Source organism: Microcaecilia unicolor, chromosome 6 (assembly GCF_901765095.1).
Source record: "Microcaecilia unicolor chromosome 6, aMicUni1.1, whole genome shotgun sequence".
NCBI classification, from domain to species: Eukaryota; Metazoa; Chordata; class Amphibia; order Gymnophiona; family Siphonopidae; genus Microcaecilia; species Microcaecilia unicolor.
The window spans coordinates 138,378,559-138,393,428 of record NC_044036.1 but is presented as its reverse complement, the minus strand read 5'-3'; the positions used below and the strand labels follow the sequence as shown (position 1 = coordinate 138,393,428).

General features: G+C 43.4%; 1 protein-coding gene across 5 annotated transcripts in view; it reads left to right on the top strand.

The window, feature by feature from the left end:
* COL7A1 (collagen type VII alpha 1 chain) overlaps nt 1–14,870 on the top strand; it is a 260,266-nt gene that overhangs the window by 93,787 nt on the left and 151,609 nt on the right. For all 5 annotated transcript variants that reach the window (XM_030206399.1, XM_030206395.1, XM_030206397.1 and 2 more), the window contains 9 exons: nt 477–623; nt 723–859; nt 1,706–1,832; nt 4,336–4,479; nt 5,202–5,362; nt 6,821–6,850; nt 8,264–8,290; nt 9,937–10,029; nt 10,697–10,768. In XM_030206399.1, coding sequence (XP_030062259.1) covers nt 477–623; nt 723–859; nt 1,706–1,832; nt 4,336–4,479; nt 5,202–5,362; nt 6,821–6,850; nt 8,264–8,290; nt 9,937–10,029; nt 10,697–10,768 — 938 coding nt within the window. The remainder of the gene's footprint in view (nt 1–476; nt 624–722; nt 860–1,705; nt 1,833–4,335; nt 4,480–5,201; nt 5,363–6,820; nt 6,851–8,263; nt 8,291–9,936; nt 10,030–10,696; nt 10,769–14,870) is intronic.

Genomic DNA, 14,870 nt, shown 5'->3' with positions numbered 1-14,870 from the left:
TCACACTGTTTTGTCGCCTTCAAATCCTCAGATACTATCACCCCAAGATCCCTCTCTCCGCCCGTACCTATCAGACTCTCCTCGCCTAACACGTACGTCTCCCGTGCAGCAGGCCAGTCCTCTCTCCTCTGTAGGGTTGGTTCTTCAGAAGTTAATAGTAGGAAAATTACATCCATTTTATCGCAAACACCTGTGCACACCATGGATCTGGTGGTCCTAATATTACATCATGTAAACTTCTATTCAGATTGTCAAATCATTCCATAGTTTTGCATGATATGCAGTCTGTAGTCACGCAAGATACAAGAATGGAATATGAAGGAGTTGCTGCTGATGGATCAAGAAGCATTGCCTAAACTGTATGAGAAATCTTGCTCAGTTACATCTGTCACTAAATGGGGGTGGTTAGAAGACTAATCCAATTCCTAAACAAACGTGTTCAAGTAATGTTTTTCATGTAATTTGTCATCTCTCAGATGGTCCTGAGACAAGTCGTCTGATTGGAGGGAATCTTAACTCTTTTGACATCGACAATCCACAACCAGGTGGTCTCTATGAAATCAAAGTTTCAGCCATGGTTGGAAACCGAGAGAGTGAGCCGGTGTTGATATCTGCTAGAATCGGTAATTAGTCTTCAGATCCAGAGCACTGGATCCTCTTTTTGGAATCATCAAAAGACTCATTCTGAACTCTCACTCTTTCTTACTTGTTTGCTTTTCTAGTGTGTGGGAAAGGTCGAGCAGACATCGTCTTTCTGGTGCATGGAACCCGGGATAGTGCCTATAATGAAGAAGCTGTGAAAAGTTTCCTTACAAATGTAGTTTCTTCACTAGGACGACTGGGGCCTGCCGCTACCCAGGTAATAAGGATATTCTTTGCTTGTATTCCAAAAAATGGTGTCCTTTTATAGAATTGCTCTTTATACCCTTAACTCAAATTAATGCACTAGTTAACACAGCAGTTTTTGTAAATAAAACCCATCTCCCTGCTATTCAGCTGCATTTGATTGACCAGGATCGGCATTTGGCCGGTTAAATGCGAGATAACTGGCTATCCGCCAGTATTCAGCAGTACATGGCCGGCCATGTTAGTGGCTAGCAGATAATCAGTTATATTGGGCGATATAACCAGCTATCCTCCGATTTTTTTTTTTAAGTCAGACTGACCAAGTTTGGCGGCCACATGAAACCCTGGAATATCTTTGGCAGGTATGACTGGTCAAAGTTAAACCGGATATTCAATGGTGATCACCGAAAATGGCCCGTAATTTAATATCGACTCTCAAGGCCAATCTCAGGAGTTAGCTGGTTTAACTCCCACAGTCTGAAAATCAGCCTCCATGCATATGACTTGCATATCTAAGTACCAATATCCAGATACCAGGTATCACTTTGAACAGATAAGAAAAGGCTTTAATGTTATGCAGTGGCATTTTCAGGGATTTTGCTGCTGAAAATCTGGTAATTTAAGATGGATTTCTTATCCATTTTAGGTTCTGTGGCAACCTCGCAATGCTGAAGACTAGCCAGTGATCTCTCATACTCTTGTTTCGTTTTCTCATTGTCTCTTTCTGAGTGCATCTCTTTTCTCCCTCTTGCCTTCTCTCGGGCTCACGCTTTATTCTAGGTTTTTTTCTTATCATAAGTGATCTGTGTTGAATATCATACTCTCTAACGCTCTAATTAGGTTTCTTGTTGTGATGCAGGTGGGACTGGTCATTTACAGCTTCAGAGGACGACCTTGGCTATTGCTCAATCGCTCCACCGATGAAGGCGCAGTCTTACAGCAAATCCAGAATATTCCATTTGAAGAGCCCAGTGGGACATCCATTGGTAAATCTTCTGAAGGCACTTTTATGTCATGACTGTGTCAGGGCAGGTGCTGGAGAGGCTCTAGAGTTTTAAGACATTTAGAGATGCTGCAACATTGCTAGATGTCTTTTCTGAACACCACAAACGCTTTCTCAGGTTCCATTACAAAGGGGATAATTTTATAAAGCATTTTGGATGTAATTCTAAAAATTACCCAGAAGGCCCCTGGTAGGAGCCTATTTTCCTTTTCTCTGCACAACTATTTTTTGGGGAGTTTACTTACTTCGTAACTCAACCACACTCCCTCCAAAATCTCTTATACTGCTAACCTCAGCGGTGACACTCGCCACAAATATTTTTAGCGTGGAGAGATTTATACACCCACTTCGTCATCGGGGAAAAAATCTTTTAAATAAACTCTTCATATCTTAGTAAACTCTTCTAGACTTTATAATTATTGAGTGAAACAATTTAAACTGAAAACTTTTTGAACATCTTTTGTTATCAGCCAGGGGGATTTTTAATGCCGACATAGGCTATGTTTCGCTTGTCGCTTTGTCAAGGCTTACCCCCTGCTAAGAAGCTTCAGGCCAGGATGATATAAGGCAGGAAAGGTGGAGATGCCGTTCTTAGCAGGGAGTAAGCCTTGACACAGCGACAAGAGAAACATAGCCTATGTCGGCATTAAAAATCCCCCCTGGCTGATAACAACAACAAAAGATGTTCAAAATGTGTTTAAATTGTTTCACTCAATAATTATAAAGTCTAGAAGAGTTTGCTAAGATATGAAGAGTTTATTTAAAAGATTTTTTACCGCTTCCCGATGACGAAGTGGGTGTATAAATCTCTCCACGCTAAAAATGTTTGTGTCACCGCTGAGGTTAGCGGTATAAGGGATTTTGAAGGGAGTGTGTATAATTTATAGTATTTCATGAGTTATGTGTGCAAATGTGAGTTCCTGCCCTCACTCTGTCTATGTGTGAAATACATGTTATGTAAGAGATGCATGTATTTACACATAGGCAGAATTTTGGCATTTGCACAGATACACATGTGCAACACTGGATTACACAGTGAGCATTAGGTGGGTTATTTAAAGAGTTATTTAGGACTGGTTCAAGAGATCATGAAACTGTTAAGAAGTATGTCTTCTCGGAGTCAGGTTGTTTGGGAACGTAAGGCCAAAGCTGGCGGTAAACTCCATCTAAACCTAAATACCAGAACTTTGAAGGGAGCGTTCATGAAGGTGGGAATCCTTTGTAAAATGGGCATAAAATAGTTGTCTTTTTGGACAGTTCACAAAGGCAGCCTATTATGAAATTATCCCACATGAGGGTAATTTTCAAATGATCTGCTTTGGGGCAAAGGTCACATATAGTTTTAATCTGCCACCTCTGTATATCCTAAAATATACACCGACTTTCACTTTGAAACTTACTGTGGGGACAGAGTCTACGTAGTCACGTGCCCTGACATTTTCAGTGGATAGAATTTTGCGGGAAAACTATGTACGAGGATTTCAAAATGCCATTATGTGTGTCATTTTCATCCTTGGATCTAAGCACCCTCTCTCCAAGAATGCTTCCTCTCAGTGTGGCTCTAGAAATACAACAGGCAAACGTAGTCACACTGAGGAGCAGCTGACTAAGGTGCATACAGCACTTTTTCATCACTTAAATTGATTTGAATATTAATCTCCAAGAGATTTTTAGACCAGGTGCAGAATATTGAAAATAGATCTAATTGAGATGGAAGTGAACCAACTCCACCTAGTGGTGGGACCTGTCATGGTTATAAAATAATTTCCCTTTCAAAAGGGAACAGAGAAAAAATGGATTAATTAAAGTCAAATGAAATCCAGCTATTACAAGACTGTAAATAATAAAAGAAAAACTGTCCACAGGTGTAGCAATAAAAGCAGAACTCCAGAACAAGAGTTGAAGAGTCAGCAATCAGAGCAAAATACTGCAGTGAACATGGAACTCAAGGATGGGGGAAGCAGTAGGGGCTGGGACAGTGGGGAAAAGGGTAACAAAATAGGGAATGAATCGATGGACTTGCAGTGGGAACCAAAACAGATTCATGAGACTTGGCAGAAAAAGTTCCATGAGGGTGGGAGGGGGCTGTAACAAAATTAGGGGATGCCAAAGAGGACGTGGTGGGGGTGACTGTAGAGGGGGTCTTTATGATAGGGAACTAGGAGACGGGAAGGATCTTTTATGTTGGTTTCCACAAGTTCAGGGGACTATGTCTATTAAGTCAATTCTTACCAGACAACCAAATAAAAGAATAATTCTACTAGAAGCCAACATCATGGCTCTGAAAGACAGTTAGTGTAACAAATGGACTCTGCACAATCACTGACAAAGAGACAAGACTTTTCATTTCTGTGGAAATCATATGGAAGTGCTCTGAAGGGTCAGGAGAAAGGCTTTTTGTTAAATGTTTTCAGGAGAGGAACCAGAAGCTTCGGACTGACGTGGGTTCTACTAACCTTTCCTCTGAAAACACTTCTTTTCTCCAGGTTCTGCCATAGAATATGCCAAGAATAACATGTTTACGCCCAGCTTCGGAAGGAGACCAGGTGTTCCAGGAATCCTGGTGGTACTGGCAGACGGCCCCTCCAGTGACGATGTCTTAGAGCCTGCTAAAGAGATAAAGGCAGCTGGTAAATTCTCTCTCCCAAATCCTCTGTTTTCTTTGAAAGTGACCAGAGGAAGTCATAAGAGCCACATGGATCATTATTACATAGTAACATAGTAGATGACGGCAGAAAAAGATCTGCACGGTCCATCCAGTCTGCCCAACAAGATAACTCATATTTGCTGCTTTTTGTGTATACCCTACTTTGATTTGTACCTGTGCTCTTCAGGGCACAGACCGTATAAGTCTGCCTAGCACTATCCCCGCCTCCCAACCACCTGCCCCTCCTCCCAACCACCGGCTCTGGCACAGACCGTATAAGTCTGCCCAGCACTATCCCCGCCTCCCAACCACCAGCCCCTCCTCCCAACCACCGGCTCTGGCACAGACCGTATAAGTTTGCCCAGCACTATCCCCGCCTCCCAACCACCAGCCCCTCCTCCCAACCACCAGCTCTGGCACAGACCGTATAAGTCTGCCCAGCACTATCCCCTCCTCCCAACCACCGGCTCTGGCACAGACTGTACAAGTCTGTCCAGCACCATGTATTAATGAATCAAAATTCATCATAGCAAGTTTTTAAGAAATATATACCAGCGGTATAGCAAATAAATAAATCCAATCCAAACAGCCTTGCAGTTTTTCCAAAGCAGAATCTGAGAGTTTACACCACAGATGTAACCGAGGGCCTGAGGACATTCTGTAGGGTTTAGCTGTTTCTGATCCATTTTTGGGATTGTGCTGCAGGGATCCAAATTGTGGCTGTGGGATTTGATGGAGCAAACCAAGAGCAGCTGCGCCGAATTGTCATGGACCAAAAGAATCTCTTCTTTGCCAAAGATGCGGACAGCTTGTCTCAGCTCGAAGGCCGTCTGATGAACACTCTCTGCAGTATTGCAGCTCAGGAGGTAATAAAGTTACTGGTGTGGCCATTACAGGAAACATGACCAATGTGGGTAACCATCTCATGCTCTCCCCTCCCCCTCATCTAGAATTTATTTGAGCATTATAGATCCCCATCATGGACCTGTATTGTAGAATTTCTAGATGATAGGAGCTGCTGGTGGTTTCAGGGTAGCCTGGCTTGCTCTTTCATCAGGCAGAGGGAGGGAAGTGCAGGGCAACTAGATTCTTGTAGGGCCAGGACTGGCAAATGGGTGAACAGGATGGTTGCTAGACCAGTGCTTATCAATCTTTTTGTGGCTGTGACCCTATGGTCATGGCCAAATAAAACTGTATGACACCCCCCCCCCCCCCCCGAGATGCAGAATAATGATGTACATTTATTTATTTATTTATTTAATACATTTATATCCCACATTCTCCCACCAATTGCAGGCTCAATGTGGCTTACACATATCTGTAGAAAAGGCTACAATGCATGAAGTACAATTATACAGTTTAAAAGTAAGATAGTAAACAACATTTGCAACGACGATATGTAAAAGATAATTAGTGTCCTGGAATCTTTGTTAGACTAGAAGTTAATTTGAATTATGTTGAGCCTGGAGAATAAGCCTTTTTGAACAGTACAGTCTTCAATAAGTTTCTGAATTTTAAGTAGATCTGGGTACATTTGACTAATTTGGGTAAAGCATTCCACAATTGTGTGCCTATAAATGTGAAGTTGGAGGCATAAATAGATTTGTATTTAAGGCCATTACAGTCTGGGTAGTGTAGGTTCAAGTAGGATCGTGAGAGACTGGATCTATTTCTAGGTGGTAAGTCAACCAGTTCAAGCATATATACATATGGAGAGCCCACCCAGGTCTCAACTCCAAATGTGGATTTTGTGACCCCAATATGGGGTCCTGACCCACAGTTTGGGAAGCTCTGTACTAGGGAAAATGGCTTGAACCTGGAACTCCATGAGGAAGGTGTTTTAGCCATTAGGCTAATGCTTTAGGAATGGGGAAGGTGAAGTGCTGAAGGAACATGACTGGACCTTTGGACTTGAAAAGAGGTTTCTGGGAACCAGGAAGCCATTCTTGGCTACCTGATCCAATGCCTGCAGTCCTGATTCCCTCATCATACAGATGGCTTATTTTGGAAACCAGAACAACACATCCATTTACCCAAACTTTGATTTGGACTGGACATGAATTTGTCTGCTACATCTTACCAGTCCAAGGCTGGCTCTCAACTGTGAGAGGCCCAGGTCCCCCACACCGAGGGAGAAATCTTCAGGCTATGAACGTGGCCTCTACTGCTGGTGAGTCTCCCAGGCAGCAGCAGAGTCCACAGGTTGGGCAGTCTTTGATAAACCATAAAGAAAAAATTAAGAAATCAGTGCCATGCTGTGACTTAACTCACATGAACCAGATTTTAACATGGAATTTCTGTTTCTTTCTCCGCTGTCCGGTTAGCAAGAGCACTGTGCCATCCAGTGTCCAAGGGTGAGTTATATTCCTTGACTATTATTCTATACCTAGGAGAGGATTCAGAATAGTAAAAACCATTCTCAGGAATGCCCACTGGTGCTAAAATGAAGTTAAGAATGTTATTGCAATACAAAGAGATCTCCCCTAAGTATGCATTCTGTGGAAATGGACAGAGCCCTGCTTCTACTTTTAATTAGGGATGTGTGGAAAATTTGAGTTGAAAAACCTGAACCAGGCAGATATTAGCTGGGTTCAGATTCACCAGGAAATTTTTAATCTAGCCTGAGCATATTCAATGCAGATTTGCTAGATACCTGAATTTGCATTGAATTTCCTCACTATAACCCCCAGAAACTGAATAAAACCTTCATGAAACCCATTTCGTAGTCATCTAAATAATTTATTGCGTCATTACTTTTTTAAAGGAAGTTTGCCGAACGTATTCAGAAAATCTACAAACTTCTCACTGGTTTGCCAAACTAGTTAACATTTGTAAAAAAAATATTCTCCCATCATTGCTTGCAATAAATTGTGCTGCAGTGCTTGCTTACATTGCCATCCGATAGCTAAATATATTAAATATCAATAATAATTGTTGGTTTGCGATGGCAACAAAAAAAGCGCAGTTTTGATATGTTTTTAATGAGTTTTGCATATGTTTTTATGTATATGTATTATTGATATGCACATGTTTGTCTGTTTATAGCCCCTGATGCAGCCCATGAGTGAGCGAAACACAACCTTTGTCAGGCATTGTTGGCTGAATAAATTTACTTTGGACTTCCTTTTTTTGTGTCTTTTCTGCTTTTCTTGTTGCCATCTCGAATGTTGCAGATAGACTGCCCTGTTGCTTCCTTGGCTTTTTGTTGGTTCTCCAATCAAGGTTTCTTTCGCTAGGCAGAATGTGAAATAAATGGTGTCGTATTTACTATCCCTCCCATGAACCTTTATGATCAGTGTCATAGGGTGACTGCTTAAGTTAATACTGAACCTAAACATTTTCTGCAACCAAGTACCTGAAAATCAAGAATGTTGGTTGTGCGCTTGCACTATTGTACACTATTGATTTTACATCCATGCTTGTGATATGCAGGTCCTGCCTGAGATCACCTATGGTTAGGGGCTGTAAGTTTTAGAAGCTTGGCTAAATGGTCCTTCTCAACCATGGTGCATCTGCAATGACCCAGTCTAAACCAGTGAGTCAGAGATGGAGATGGGAATAGTTGCATGCTACAAACACAGACTCGGTGCAAGCAGAATCTCCTGCACAATGGTCATACTTCTATAGCACCATATGAAGACTGGGCTGTACAAGCTCCTTGTGTTTAGGGGTGGATTCATTATAACACTACCTGCCTAAATATGTGTCATTCATTTCATGCTGATCTGGGAAGGAGTTTGATTACGTTTTGATTTTTGGTGTTTCAGGGTGAAATGGGACAGAAAGGAGAAACTGTAAGTATTATTTATTATGTTAATAAATGCAATCTCTTTTTTCATCATGTGTAATATAGCATGGGATAACCTTCAGTACACTTAGTGGCATCACACAAATCTTTAACAGTTGGGAATGCAACCGAGCTGCTTCCTGCTTTGGTTAGCCTGGCAAATATCAAATTTACAGAAGTGCTAATCAGTGCTGGGTCAGGGTGGGTTTGGTTGATAGGAATGGGGTGGGGTGTTGAGAGACCAGAGGAATTGGACCAACACATGCCCAGCTTGCTAGACATACCCCTCGTCCTAATGGTTGATGGAGGACATTACAATCATGTTTCAAATGAGCTACTTTATGATAATTGGTGAAAAGAATTGCAAATATTTTATCTGGGCATACAGAAGGGGGAGGATCTTATGTGGGTCCTGACTGAATATCAGTGGCGTAGCCAGACCTCGCAGAGGGTGGGAGGCACATTTTGTAATGCCACCGCCTCACTGCCCCCCCCCCCCCCTCTGCCACTGCTCCCCGCTGCCTCGCCTGAAGCCTTTGTCCAGAGCCGGTCTCCGGCGCCACCATGTTGCCTGCCCTGCTGTCTCTTCCCCTCACGTCCTGCATGCTCCTTTTAGTGAAATTGTGCCAGACGTGAGGGGAAGAGAGAGCAGGGCAGGCAACGCGGCAGCGCTTGGAGACCGGCGCTGGATGAAAGCTTCAGCTGGCAGGGGTTGGGGACCCCCTGCAGCAAAACCAGGTGCCCAGAAGAAATTTGGGTGGGCCCAGGCCCCTGTGGCCCCACCTAGCTACACCACTGCTGAATATCCTCTGGAACCCAGGGGGAAGGCTCTCCACAGATTGGATGAACACAAAATCCCACGGGGTGCAAATACAGAAAAGCAAAGTGGGAAATGGACCAATGACTTCAGGACGTCGAAACTATGGTGGTATAAAAAGAATAAACTTTTTATTGTATCCTCTGGAACCCCACATAAGTTTTAGCTAGCAAACTCTTGACCGGTCACAGCCGGATATTAAATGATGGTCCCCAGACATGGCCAGCATTTAATACCTGGGTTTAATTTAACTGGCAGCAATCAGTGCTTTAAAAAAACTCTGACAGCCATCATCTGAATCTCAAGGGTTAGTTTGTACCTGGGGCAACAGGAGGGAAAGTGAATTGCCAGAGAGACGTAGGATCTGAACCCTGGCTGTTCTGGTTCTCGGCTGCTCCTTCTCTCTTGGATTCCGAGACTGCTTAATTTGTCCTGGGACTGTACAGGATATCTGAGGTGCCACCACGAATGTAGTAAGTAAGACAACCAAGAAAGAAGAACTACGGGGCAATGGTGGGTGAACCTCTGCAGAAAAGGAGGAGACAGTACAGCTGTTTAGTAACCCAGTAAACAAGCTCCCCAATGCACATTGCTGTCAATACATTAAAAATAACCAAGCAAAATATTAAAATCACTAAAAGCTAGTCTTGCCATTTAATGCTCAGTACAGAAATCTTTCAAATAACCATGTTTTTAAACATTTCTGAAATAACAAAAGGTTATTAAGATGTCTAACAGTTGCAGGAAGATCATTCCAGAATTTAACTCCCATGAAGGAGAAGGAAGATTGACACATTTTCTTATATCTAATAGACTTTCGTATATTTTTTGCTTAGGGACAGAATGGTTTACCGGGCTTGCCAGGTCCTCCAGGGCTACGTGGACCCCCTGGTGATTCTAAAGTGATCCAAGGACAGAAGGGGGAGCAGGTAGGTAACCAAGAAACGCATAGTCTCAAGTGCTGAACTGTATCTTCTGTTCAGGCTCCCCTCACCTTCCTCCCTCACTTATCCTGCACGTTTTCACTTAGATCCTCCAGGCCAGCAGGGTGGATTAAAGAGAGAAAGCATCAGGAGCTACTTCTATAGCAGCCATTTTAACTGGGTGGAAAAACTGAAGCTTTGGCCAAAATCAATCTGTACAAGAAATCTAGGAAAAGAAGTGGCTAAATGAAGGAGGGGGGTGGGGTGGGCCCTCTTATTTGCAAAAATTAGAGACAGAAGTGTCCTTTCAAAACTAGTGAATTCTGAAAGGTTTGCAGAGATGCCAAGTTACCCAGTTCCAGTCTGGAGATTTTGGGACAGTTCTGGTTTTGAACTTACATCCCCCAAAGCAGCATGGGATTTGTAGTGCCTGATGCTGCCTATCGAAATCAATGCTGCAGGCCCCGTAATGCAACAAGATGGGATGATCAGAAACCCAGCATTGTCCCAAAATCTCCAGCCATGAACTGGGTAACTTGGAATCTCTGGGTTTGTCCACGATCGTTTCTTTGCTACCACCCAACCAAAAATGAATAATCATCATGACAATTAATTATGTGGAAGATAATGGTTTTGCAAGGTAAATGAAATATTGCTCTTCTCTCCACACCAGGGTTTTCCAGGGAGAGATGGCACTCCCGGAAGTCCTGGTCGCTCTGGCAACCCAGGTTCCCCTGGCCTACCTGTAAGTCATGGATCATTCGTCCTATTCTCTTGTTGTTATTTTTTAAAAATCTTTAAGTTTTCAGAATAATACAAAAGTAACATATATGTTTACAAGAAGTGAACAAGCACCATATAATACAACCAATAAATCGCCAAACATTTTCAAAAACTAAAGTAAAATCAATAAACCAAAAACAATAAAGCAAACCTAACATATCAGTACATTAACAAAAAAATAAAGCAAAACAGTATATGTGCATACTTTAAAAAGGGTGAATTGGCCTTACAAAATTACATGAAAGTATCCATTAACATAGTTGTCTAACAATGACCATGTTTTACGAAAGGACAAAATATGACCACATTTTATGGGAGCTACGAACAAAGCAAATTCCACCATTCATGAAAGGAGACATACAGTTTTTCCAATGTAAAGCAATTTAGTGAAGAGCAAGTGAAATCATCAAATTAAGCAATTTTGCATGTTTTAATGGAACTGACAAACCACTTTAAACAACAAAATATCTGAAATAGCAACTAATTTTTTTTAAATGTCCCATATTGCTTTCCAGTACGGCTACAAGTTGTGACACAGAAAAAGCATGTGATCAAGAGATCCCATTGCAGATCGACATGACCAGCATAAATTTGATATACTATGATTTACTTTAGCAAGTTTTGCAGGCGTCCAATAGGATTTGTGAAAAATAAAATAAGTGGATTGTAAAAGGGCAGCTGATAAAGAACACATGGTTTTTGTCCAACCAAGTTCCCATTCTTTACTGGAAAGTGAAACATCTAGTTCCTTTTCCCAGGTAGAAGTAAGAGTGGAACACATATTCGGTTTAGACAACTGCAGGAGTTTATATAATGTTCACTCTGAGGATTTAATTTCCAAGGCCTCCATTTATGACTGGAATTGAAAGTATAATAAGCAGGTTTATTTATTTGTTACATTTGTACCCCACATTTTCCCACCTATTTGCAGGCTGCCAACAACATAGGTGTCATTTAACAAGATGGATATAGAAAATGAAAAGAAAATAAGAACATAATTTATTTATAACAGAAATCAAAATATTGAGCCAAAATTGTTCAATCCAGGACCTCTTGCCATTTCTTCTTCCAATCTACATGTCATCATCCAGATTTAATTTAAAGGCTAATTTAAATAGACAAGTCTTTAATTTAGTTTTAAACATTGAGGCCCTCATGATCAAAAACAAACTCCAGCGCTAGAGGCTGTTAACGCCATACTGGAGCTTGCAGCCGACCCATGATCAGAGCCCTCGAGCGCCTGAAACAACGCACTCGAGGGCTCAGCATGCATGCTAAACAGGGCTTCTAGCGCAATTAGCTTGCAAATGCATGCTAATCAGCGCTTAACGCATTCATCCCCAATGATCAGCGTCCAGCGCACCAAAGATTGGGTCACTGGCCGCGGCAAAATCAACGCCAGCTCCGAGCTGGCGTTAGACTTTGCGGATCATTGGGGAGGAATGGTGAGCCCTGTCCAGCATGCAGTTGCATGCTGGCAGGCCCCTGTTCTCCCCCAAGGCAAACGCGAACAGGGGGCTGGAGGTCCGGTGGACCTCCGGTCCCCCCGACGATCCCACCCCCCATGTTCACAGAGGGCTGGAGATTCGGTGGGTCTCCAGCCCCCCCCCCCAAACCCCCAGACATTGTGACGTGGCCGCCTCCGGCCAAACGATCTCCCACCCAGCGACTGGGAGGGGGGGCTGGAGGTCCAGTGAGGTCCGGTGGACCTCCAGCCCACCCCAACTCCTCCCCCCCCCCCAGCGTTCTCCTTTAAATCCCTGGTGGTCCGTGGTGACAACCCCCCCTCCCGGCCCCCTTACATTTAATTGGAGGAGGGACGCAGCCTGCCTCCTTCCTCTTCCAGTCGACGCCGCTGCAAAATGGCGGCGCCCAGCCGGGGCTGGCCGGGGCTACAGACCATGTATGGGAGCGATTCCCTTACATGGTCTGTAGCCCCGCCCAGCGCATCCCAGGATGCAATGGGCAGGGCTGGGCGCCACCATTTTGCAGCGGGGTCGACTGGAAGAGGAGGGAGGCAGGCTGCCACCGGACCTCCAGCCCCCACCCCCCCGTCGCTGGGTGAGGGAGAGCGTTTGGCCGGAGGCGGCCACTTCACAATTTCTGGGGGTTTGGGGGGGCTGGAGACCCACCGGATCTCCAGCCCTCCCTGAACATGGAGGGGGTGGGATCATCGGGGGGAACGGAGGTCCACCAGACCTCCAGCCCCCCCCCCCCCCCCGGTCGCTGGGGGGGGGGGTGGGAGAGGGTTTGGCTGCCGCCGGCCACGATGTTTTCTGGGGTTTGGGGGGGGGGGCTGAAGACCCACCGGACCTCCAGCCCCTGTTGTTCAGACCTCGGGGCAGGCTGTTTGACAGGTTTGGGCTTTTGACAGGTCTAGTGCGGGAGGATTGTGCTGAGCGCATGCTCAGGCACAATTCTCCCGCACTTCTACATGATAATCAAAGATAATAGCACTGCTTAGATTTGCATGCATTATCTTTGATCATCTATGCAGAAAAGCCCTGCGATGTTCCAAGCTCTATTTTTAGAGCGCTGTTTGGAACAGCGCAGGGGCTTTAGATCATGATGGCCTGAGTAACTTAATTTGGATCGGTTTTAAAATGTAGGACTAATGTCACTGAAAATAGAATCACAAATTGATTGCAGATGTATATAACGGAAAGAAGGTATAACGAGGAAATTCTGATCCGAAGAATGTAGGGCTCTATTAAGTAAATACGGAATGAGGTATCTAAAGAAAGGGGCAGGAATTTTGTATTTCTTGATTTTGTAAACCAAAATTAATACTTTGAACTAGATCCAGTGTTCTTCCCTGAAAATATGTGTAAAATGTGCCTGTTTTCTTGTGTCTTTTATGAGTTGGGTTTTTTAAATCATATTTTGTAATAATTGCAAACGATGGAATTCAATGTGCCAAATCCTTGAAAAAAATCAAGTTGTATTTTTATATATATTTATTATAACCCGCTCAAGGAGGACAGTTTCCCCAGATCAGTGGACTATAACAGGAAATGATGGTAAATAAAAAAAAATAAACACGAATTATAACTAAAGACATTTGACACCCAAATTTCACAAGGCGGATAAATTATTCTGGTTACAAAAGGGACGGCTTGGGGCCTTTCCGGGCAGGGCTGACAAAAGAGTTTAGTGCTGATTTTCAGTGAGAACCTCCTCGATTTAAAAGCATTAAAGCGTTTTTGCATTAATTTCCCCTTTTCTGTGTGCTAACCTGGGGGAGTTAAATGACTTAGCCAAGATCACAAACAACTGCAGTGGGATTTGGAGAAGGCTCCCCTGGTTGTCAGCCTGCTGTACTAACCATTTGGCTAATCGTTCACTTTAAAACTGAACAAAACACTGCACCACGAGGACTATATGGGGAATTTGTAACATTTTTTGTGAATATTCCCATAGCTAAATTTCATGGACTATGGGGCCCTTGTACTAAGCCGCGTAAGCGTCTACGCGCACCCAACGCATGCCAAAGTGAAGCTACCGCCCAACTACCATGTGGCTTTTGCGGTAATTTCATTTTTGGTGTGTGTCCGAAAATTGTTTTGTTTTTTTTTTATTTTCGGGTGCGCGTAACAGACATGCGCCAAGTTGCATTTGACGCGCGTAGGTCATTATCGCCCGGTTACCGCGTGAGTCTTTACCACTAGGTCAATGGCTGGTGGTAAGGTCTCAGACCCAAATTGGACGTGTGGCAATTTTGATTTTGCTGCATGTCCATTTTCGGCAAAAATTTTAGAAAGGCGTATTTTTTACAGGGGTGCTGAAAAATTTCTGTGCACGTCCCCAAAACATGCGCCTACACTACCGCAAGCCATATTTCGGCACCCCTTAGTAAAAGGACCCCTATATTTCTGCATCCCTTATTTGCATGCATAGAAAAGCAGTGCATAAAAAACTTAGCAGGAGTGCAAAAATCACACACTGCATTTCATGGCTCACATTGTCCACTATAGCACAACTTTTGATATTTGATGCATGTATATAATTTTTAAATCTGCTTTTTAGATTGTTACCATTTTGATGCTTAGCTTGCAGAAGATGGA